Raw genomic sequence first — 10,230 nt, forward strand, 5'->3', positions numbered from 1 at the left:
ACAAAAGTTAACATTTAAACTCTTCTTAGAAAATACAGCAATTTATGTATAAAAAATGTTACTATGGGTTATTTTGCATTATTAGGACTTTAACTTTTGATACTTTGAGTACGTTTTGTTGTGATAAGTTATATTTTGAATGCACAACTTCTAATCTGTTTCTAATTGGATACTTTTTCATTGTTGTATTGATACTTTTACTCAAGTGAAACATCTCAGTACGTCTTCCACCATTGAAAACCACACATTTTTGAGTGATGGAAATCTACAAAGAGACAATAAGCATCTTGTTACAAACAAGAAATGCAATTTTTTAATCTAAGCTTTGACCCATAATTATTCCATAGATTGATTAAGTGCCTAACCATACAGAACCTTTACTATATGTTTGTGTACAACCAACATAGTAAAATCTCATTAAACCATGACAAGATTCACAGATGCTCCTATTTTCTACTTTTTATCTGTATTTGTTGAAAAGCATGACTTTAAAAAAAATACATATATATATATATATATTGTACACCTTTGTGGCTATAAAAATGTCTTAACTTTAAAGCTAGGTGTGAAAAATCCTGGTTTATGAAGTCTGAAGAGGCTGAAGTGTGACTTTTGTATTGAAAATAATAAAGAGGCACATGATAAAGAATCAGTAGATATTCCCCACCCGTAGCTAGCAGTGTTTTGTGTTTTGAAAGAGTCCCATCATGTGTTCATTTTCGTGTGAAGCTCTATGCCTGGAAGAACTTTAAATTCCAGACAAGATCATTTTATTCGAAAGTTCATCTCGCGGGGATTTAGTGCCCGCTTGAGTTAACTCTTAACATGCTGTTTATAATAGTGAAATGCAACACAAAAGCTCTTGTGTACTGCTTTTGAATACACAAGGCAAAGTTTTGAAAAAAAAAAAGAAATGTCCTGTTATCTCTCTCTCTCTCTCTCTCTCTTTCTCATTCTTCATTGTGTGTAGTCAGGCCTTTATCAAGTAGAGGCTTCTAATTCCTGAAGTGAAATCCTCTTAGGATCTATGCTCTATTTCTGTTTGGTCTATAGGGTCTTTTTTGAAATCTCCGTTAGACCAAGCTCATTGGCTGGAATAGACACACGCATGCACACAAAAACACACACCATCCAGCAACAGATAGCACAGTGAAGTGATCAAGTGTGGACCAGAGCAAGGTTAACTACTGACACAAAGGGAGGACTCAACTGAGACTTTGTGAGGTAAGAAAAAACAACATTGACTTCTCTTGTTTACTGAAAACAATGGAGTGAAATCAGCTACAAACTGTGTAGAAATGTACAGAAAATAGGACGTTCAATTTTGAACAGACGTAACAGGAGATATGGAGATAAGACATTCATTTGAGACTAATTTCGGGGGCCATCTTGATTTTTCATGTTTACAATTTGTCATTTGAACTATGGTACAACATTAGGTATTAAACAAAGGTTTTACCAATTCAGTGTTATTTCTTTCTCATTTCAAAGCAGAGGAGTCTTCTACAAAGAATAAGAACAAAGAATTCTTTCTTCTGCTGCTGAAATTAGTCATGGGTCCGTGTCTAATTGAAAGTCAGCTGTTTACAACGGTTTATTGTCAGTTTCCTGCTCATGCACAGACACATAAAAAACTGAAACATGTATATGTGTCTATATTTGCTCATAGTAGAACTAGTCATGGCAAATCTCCACTGGTGGATTTGGGGGTTAGAGGTGGCCACAAAGATCATCAGACCAGATCAGCAGCCTGACTGCACGCAGGAAGGAAGACCAACTGAAACACTAGGGATATTGGCTCTGTATGTGTGACACAGACATCACAAAGCAGTGTGAGGCTAAATATACTGCATCTAATGCAAATATAGTGTATATATTCTCTATATAGGTATATATGAAAATAATTCCAATTTATGTGCAGATGAAATCACACTTCATAGATATATATTTCTATTTATTTATTCATCAGTTTTCTCTCTTAATGTACAGTAGTTTATAATGCATTAATTATACCATACAAAATAGATGTATCATTATAATAAAAATTATTAATATTATTTACATTTACATTGATTTACATTTATTGGTGTTGGTCTGATTTGATTTTCATATAGTTTCATGAGTTTAGTTGCCACTTTCTCCACCTTAAAGCAGTATCCCTGAGGGGTAACAGCAAGCAAGACAGATCTGTTGCGGTTCAGTAATCCTCTTAGACCATTAATTTAATTAAATATCATGGGACTCACTTGGTATCCAGTATCTCTGTCACAGTGCAAAGATTTAACACTCGAATATCAGCAGCATCCATTGTGCATTTCATATCCACATCATATGAATGACTTTTAACTCATTCTCAATTCTGGGCCTTACAGGTAGCAAACCGGAAAAATGTCTGCCAGAGTGATTGATCTGGAAGAGACCGCAACCCACACGGGTGAGTAGAGGCGGCGCTTTCAAATATCACACAGTAACATGTTTACAACCTGGTGGTTCTTGTCTGTTTAATTGCAACTTCTTTACAAAATGGTATTTTTATGAGGAGAAAAGTGTTGTTCACAGAGCAGTTGGCTCTGAACAGATCAAAGCCGAGTGGCTTTGGCAGTTTAACTGATGCTTTAATCTTCTTTTTCTTGAACAACACCGGCGCAATTAGTGAACTTCCTAGAAGGTTGAGATGAAGCTTTAATCCCCACATTATAACAGGACACAGTATCCACCAATGATTCATTGGCACATTATCATATGACAAAGGAGTAAACCTTGAAATCCTACATATCATTGATTATTTGAGAAAACAACAAAGTAGCTCATGCTGGACTAGAATAACTTGAAAATGGTCTGCCTCCAGAAATGTTTTTCTGTCTTTTTTCTTACTAAATAGTTAGAGATATGAGCTATAATAATAAGGTTAGCCTGAGGTACACTCATTACTACCCTTCCATTACCGATGACAAAACGCTACTTGCTTTCTCCATAGGTCCAAAAGGAGTCATCAACGACTGGAGGAGGTTTAAGCTGGAAAGTATGGACCAGGAAAACTTGCCACAAGCGAAAAAGGAACTGCTCAGACAGATGTCATCCCCTAACAGGCCAAAAGATGACTCCAGATCAAACCTTAACCGCAAGGTAGAACCCAGAGCTAACAGCAAAGATGGCAGACTTTTACTTTGACGGGCAGCAAACATCATTATGAAACAGCTATGTTTGTAAAAATGGATCATGGATTGTGATTGTTGGTCTAATTCCTTTTTATTTTTCAGATGAGTGTCCAAGAGTATGAACTGCTGAAGGAGGAGGACGAGGGATGTCTAAAGAAATACAGACGGAGGTGCATGCAGGAGATGCACGATAAGCTCAGCTTTGGGCCCAAGTTTGAAGGTGTGCATGACCTGGACAGCGGAGAGGCCTTCCTGGAAGTCATTGAGAAGGAGCATCACAGCACAGTGGTGATTGTCCACATTTACAAGGTTGGGGTCAAAGGTTGTGAGGAGCTCAACAACTGCCTTGATTGTCTGGCCACTGAATACCCCACCGTAAAGTTCTGCAGAATTGATGCTGTTGCATCTGGAGCTGCTGAGCGGTTCTCAGATGAAGTTTTGCCCACGCTGTTGGTTTACAAGGCTGGAGAACTACTAGGAAACTTCCTGGCCTGCTCGCAGCACCTAAATGAGGAGTTCTTCGCCACTGATGTGGAGGCTTTCCTCAACAGCTATGGCCTGTTGCCTGAGAAAGAGCTGCCTGGCTTGGAAGATGAAGAGGAAAACCATGTTGAGTAAACAAAGAGTTTGGCTGCTGAGGAAGAAAGGAAGCTGCTTGGAGAGGTGGATAGAGAAGCTATGAAAGACTGTTTATAACATAAGACAAGTTATTCTTTTGAGCTTCTGCAAATAGAAAAATCCTAACATCTCCACTAGTTCACTAGTGCTTGAGGGTTGTCTTTAAAGGAGAAATTTTACATCCTGTCAGCGAAGAAATCTCCGTGTCCCAGATCTAGGTGCTCTCAAATATGGATGTGGGTTACAGTAAGGTGAGGCGATACAGCATTTATGTCTAAAAATATAAAACAAATCCTCTCACCACCACCCAAACAAAAGCCAAACCAGATAATTGCTGGGGCCCGTGCCCCATTACTCACTATGACCACAATGCTTATTTTGTAATGTTAGGAAACATTACATGCTGTATGTACTTGTAAAAATGTTTAATTCATAGACTTTTTATAGCATTTGATTGGATTGATCTGTACACAAGATATTTATAAATTTAGGGTTCATACAAAGTGACATCCCCTAATGTGAATATTTAAATACATGTATACTTAAGTCCTTAAGGTTTTTTGCCAAAAGTAAAAAAAAAAAAAACCTTTAAAGCGCTTTAAAGACCTAAATAGAACAGGGACTCTTAAGACTTAAGAGGCCAAAGCACTGTGAATGTGGAAACATTTTGTATAAACACATCTTCCAGCTGTCTGGTCCAACATTACTTGCCCTTGCTTCCGAAGCCAGTGTGGTGGGAGGTGCATGTTGTGTCTGGAAAAAAACATTCATGAGCCTCTGGTATTTTAACATCATCAGTAACACGTCATCAGTGAAGAGTTCATCAGTTCATCAGTTTATGTGTATTTCATATTGTGAAAGTGTGAGAAAGTCATAGAAATAGACAAAAAGGAAACTGTTTGTTGGGTTTTCTTAGTGTGATGTGATTTAGCCAACAAGTCTTTGACTCAGCACAGTGGTCACTGTCATCATCATCATCATCATCATCATCATTATTGTATTTGATTTTGTTAAGGAGGGTTACCATTTTAAACTGTGTACTAGAATGTGATAAAACATACCCGAATATACATGTTGTCCAGAATAAAAAGAACAATAAAAGCTTTGCGTTGCATTTTATTGATTTACAGGACTAGAAGGTCTGTTGATTGCTCCTATAAAACCTTTGTTTTCTTTTAACAAATTAAACAAACGACATATAACATGTTTACTAGTGATCTTTGCTGCTAGGTGGATGTTTTTTTTAGCTTTGGCCAGAGCACGGCCAGCTGTTTACGCCTGTTTCCAGTCTTTGTGCTAAGCTGAGCTAATCAGCTACTGGCTATAGCTTTGCATTTATCATCAAATTTACTGTATCATATGCAAGCGGCATAAATCTTATCATCTAACCCTGTAGTAAAACAAATGAGCATATTTTTCAAAAACACTTGGAATGTCTTTGCTCAATGTGTGATTCCTTCTTTCAGGCAGAGTGTTGCAAAACTCACCTCCTCCTCATTCACCACTACTCTATCAGCACCATTATCTTTAGATAGTCTCAGAGGATTCAGCCAAGAGGGAGGCTCCGCCATCTAAATGCTCTCATTTCCCCATCAACACCGGTGTCTAGACTCTTAATAACCATCGTTGGCCTGCATGTTATGTGTTTATGTCTTCAAATGAAACAAATACTGTTCTCAAAACGGTAAAAAATCTCAAGTTTATAAATTCACCCCAACTTTCTGTAGGGATATTTCATTACATAATAGGTCCATACATCTTAAACTGTCTCTGTTTTGCATGAATTTTCTACCAAAACATTTTTTTTCTTACCTCAGTGTATTCAAAACAGAGGCACACATGCAGGGATACATACCATTGCCGAAGACTTCCCACTTCTCTCCAGCTGAAGCAGGTTGTCACATGTTAAGTATCCTCACCTGTTAGTCTCGTAGCATAGACTTGACTCCCCCGTGACCCCAGTGAGCTGCAGGCATGCCAAAACCACAACATAAAATACTGCTTCAGATTGCAGTACTAACCGACAATTTGATGTGTTGTGAATTGAATTAAATTGCCGCATATCTGTGGAAACGGCCAAACACTTCACCACACAAACACATCCACTGCTACAGGAAACAGAGGTTTGTTAGCAAGACAGATCATTGGCTCTTACAAATTGTTATAGAAATAGGTATGTACATCTCTATATCATCATTCAAGAGCCACTTCGGTTTTGTTTTCTTTAAACTCAATGAGTAATATCTGTTGATTTGCCGGGCAGTCCAGACAAGAGCTGTTTGATTGTCGGTTTTCTTCTTCTTCTTGTCTTCAGCTGACTTAAAAGCCACCACAGTCATCCAGCTTCACCTTTACTGTCTTTAAAATAAATATAATATCAGACAGCAGCGTGTCATGATTCATCAAGGAGTGTCAGTTGAAGATGCATGGTCCAGAGATATATGCTGAGGTAATCACACCAATCCTCTTACAGGATTAAGGTTGTAATTTTAGTGGTACCGGTTGACTGGGTGCTTTTATACCTATTTAGGTCCATGGACACAAAAGGGTTATAGTCATCTCAAACTGAAGGTTAAATTACATAATATGGGATTATACACAATATGCTTATTTTTTATCTTTGCAAGTGTACCTCCAAACATGTTTCAAGGTGTACTTTTATGTGGTTTCCTGTAAACAAATTCCAATAATCTCTACCATATTGCCTGCAAAGGGACTTGACTTCTAATTAATCTAAACTCAAGAGTTAGTGAACTGTGACACGCCAACACATATTTCTCTAAGGATATACAAGTGTTTGTGATTCCACAGTTATGCATCTGGCATGGCTTGCATAGCCTCTAGCAGGCAGCAAAAAGAAACACGCTACTTTCACACAGTAGCGTGTCTAAGGTTTATCAAAGCAGTGAGAGGTTTTCTTGAGGTGCCCAAACATGTCAGCCAGACTTGGTGCTGCTGACCTAGACTGTAGCACAATGTGAAAAAGTGACAGCCAACTAGCCAAAACATCCTGTTTTCACTCTTCAGACAGTGTATGCGTGCCACCGCTGGCCCATAAAGTTCACACCGACTAAAGAAGCTTCTACAAATATGCCTCTGAGCTTCAGCCACACATCCCAGCCATGTACAGTATACAGTATGTGAGATAAGGGTTCAGTGAGTGCAACAGAGGCCATTCAGAGTCCAATGAGGGTTGACAGAAGATTCACCTCAAAACAAGATGACTCATCTGTGAGCTCAGAATAAAAGATAAACCATTGACAAGTGCGAAGGTGTATTTTGCCTCAGTATTCTGTAGAGCAATCAAAGCATGGACCTTTTCCAAGAAACAGGTTTACTGAGTTATCTGGATAACTTTTCAGAGTAAAACCCCGAACAGCTTGTACATATTCCAGATTTGGGGGATATTCAGGTTTTGCTCATCAGATGGCCAGATAATTTGGTGAATTTACTTCTTGGAACAGACCCCTGAACTTGATTTGACTCATCGCTCCCGTCAAACAAGTGTTTACCTCAATGTTTATCCCTGCGATGACCACCCGATCCCACCCCCATTTCTGACGTTTTGATTCTCCCTTGGTTTATACTGCTTTGCTAATTGGAGGACTTTTGTGTTTTTTGTGTTTGGACTCTTGGAAAGCCCAGCTGCCACGCTCTAGTTCACCCACATAAAAAGCATTTTCACTGAGGTGATGTCATGACATGGCAGTAGAGACCTGGTTTGAGGCGCTTTGGCCCCGTGACCAAATATGGACAGTGTGTGTAGGGGAGATGACATAACTATAAACTGTAATCTCTGGCTGTCACCATTAAACTAGTTCTCATTTTAGTCACTTTGTCCAGATATGTGTAAGTTCCTCATGACTCATGGCCGTTTTCAATTAAGCAATGTAAATGTTATTCTTTGATTCATTTATTCCTCATGAGATTAAACTTGCACGCATTTAGAAAAAAAAACATGCCACTACTGAATGAAAAAAGTAGATACAATCCAAGCACAACATAAACACTGAATACTATTGTGTTATTACTATGACAACGTTTGAAAAAACTGTTAAGAAGTAACAGGTGAGGGAGGAAAGGAAACATACGAATCAGCAATATGGGGATAAGAATGTATGTCAAAGCTGTATATTCAGCAGAAAAAAATATATTAACGTGCACATACACCTCCATGTATGAATCCACCCTTGGGTTGGTCTAACTGGTGACTTTATTAGCTTGAATGAATGGACAAATGAGATGAGACACTGTAAGAGACAGACCAATGATTGCACTTGTTCAGTGTTATAGAGAGCTTGAGCTATGAAATCACTTGTCAGGATGAATCACGCCTCATTTTCCTCAGACCGTAGTGTGTAAGTATCCATACTTCTGGGTTTCACTCCTATGACAAGTGCTGACAACAGTCAACATGGCTGACTCAGATTAAGAGGCGTGCACGGCAATGTTGCTATAGGTTACTGTACATATTGGTATCCAGGCGTGACACCTCAGAGTGAGAAAATAGCTCTGTTGCCTGGAGTGAACCTTTGCCTTAGCACCTCTCATCTTCGTGCCGTCAGTCTTTTGTCTCCCAGAGGTTATGAACCAATCAGCCCCCAAGGTATCTGTTAAAACTGGTCCTGACGGGGTCTGAATACCTTTAAGGCCTATGTCACCAGGAACATAGTTGATAAATTAAATTGAAACAGTAAACGCAATTAAAGCCCTCATGTGAAATAGTTGAAACTCAAATTTAAAGTTACATTTGAAAATATCTGACGGACTTTAGACATTCGCTCTTAAAGACACTCTTGGGAATTTACTGAAGCATTCTTTGATATACAGAGGGACATGGTCTGCTGCTACAAGCCCTAAATTTAAAAAAAAAATGCAGTTTATGTAATAGGACAAACTATTAAGTTGCATATATAGTTTTAGTATGAAACTTGGTGATGAGGACAAGGTCAAACATTGCAACTCATATTTTATTTACTAAAGTGAGAGAGCGCTGAATCATATCCAATATCAATCTTGTGGTTCGTAGGAGGGTCGCTTTTGTGGTTCGCTCCGTGCTCTATTTTATTGTTTTGTAATTTAACTGGAATTGGATTTATTTTGGTCATCTCTGGACTTCCCAGGAGTGCACAACCTGAGTTTGTCCAAAATACACCATTTGCAAATCTACCTCCCTCTAAGTCACACGCACACACACTGATGCTGTATGAAGTACATGTGCAGCGGCACATACGCAGCTGTCTTTCAGTATGTGTTGGCGCCATCTGCTGACCATCTCTGAAAGAGGGTGTGGGTGTTCAGCCAATACAAGAGGTCAACACAGAGGACAAATACAATCAATAAATCAGTTGTTCCAATTAAAGTGCAGTTGAACACTGTGGTAAGGAACACAAATTACAATGTTACAGTGACACCAACCTGTAAAATGAAAAAACAGGGTTTCCACAAATCTTCATTCTTGACCTTTGAAACATTATACTTTTATTTTAAGTTCTATTATGGCCTAGTTTAAGTGAGTCCTTAGCTCCATGCTTGTATATCAACTAGATCAAGTGTTTAAAATAGTGAAATAAGGATTCAGATCCTTTACTGAAGTCAAAGTGCCAATACCACACTGTAAAAATATTCTAATCCAAATAAAAGTCCTGTGTTCAAACTTTTGTTTGGGTAAAAATATGTAAGTAAGCTATTATCAGGGAAATGCATTTAACTCAAAAGTAAATAAGAACTTAATGCAGAGAAATGGGCCCTAGTTTCAGATATAATATCATTAGATTATTATTACTCATGCATCAATATTTAAGCAGCATTTAACTGTTGTTGTTGGTTAAGAGCTTGTTTTTAGCTATTTCATATAGGGATTGTTTTCACAAATCCAGAACTGTATTGATCAAAATCAAATAAAATAGTGATAAATCACAATTACCCAAAGCTCAAAGTGACTTCTCCGGTTTTGTTTTGCCTATACCTCTAAATTATTAAGTTTACTGTACATTCATACAGGGAAAAGCCACAAATCGTCACATTTGAGGAGTTGAAGCCAAGAAATGTTTGGATGTTTCCGAATGTAAAACGACTAATCAATTAACAGTCAATAAAACTAATTAACTAATCAGTGAATAACTAATCTGTCAAGCTCAAATTGTGTGAGGGCTACTGTTTTAGTTTAATTTCTTACAATGCATTTAAATACTGTTGTTTGTTGTTGTTTTTTAGATAATGGCACAGCTGCTTCCAAACATTATCATGGGCCAACTGCGAAACAAATGCGGGGCTAAACTGAAACCTCTTTGATAAACTAATTTCCATGTAAACATTGGCAACTTATTACCGCCTTTAGCCTCCACTCTCGCCAACAAACATAAACTTTGCGAGCTGATGGCTAAACACGAAGTCTACTTGAAAGAACTACATTTCCCACAATGCTCCACTAGCATCGACAACGTCAAATCGC

The 10,230-nt window shown here is 38.1% G+C and overlaps 1 protein-coding gene across 1 annotated transcript; it reads left to right on the forward strand.

The window, feature by feature from the left end:
* The first annotated feature begins 968 nt into the window (after window positions 1–968).
* On the forward strand, window positions 969–4,877 carry pdcb (phosducin b). Its single transcript, XM_071486222.1, has 4 exons — window positions 969–1,224; window positions 2,373–2,434; window positions 2,978–3,126; window positions 3,261–4,877. The coding sequence occupies exons 2-4, from the start codon at window positions 2,389–2,391 to the stop codon at window positions 3,774–3,776; spliced, it is 711 nt and encodes a 236-aa protein (XP_071342323.1). The 5' UTR covers window positions 969–1,224; window positions 2,373–2,388; the 3' UTR covers window positions 3,777–4,877.
* Window positions 4,878–10,230: the final 5,353 nt, after the last annotated feature.

The sequence above is a fragment of the Trachinotus anak genome, unplaced genomic scaffold, assembly GCF_046630095.1.
Source record: "Trachinotus anak isolate AG129_WGS33_773 ecotype Australia unplaced genomic scaffold, CSIRO_AGI_Tana_v1 ptg000010l, whole genome shotgun sequence".
Classification (NCBI taxonomy): domain Eukaryota; kingdom Metazoa; phylum Chordata; class Actinopteri; order Carangiformes; family Carangidae; genus Trachinotus; species Trachinotus anak.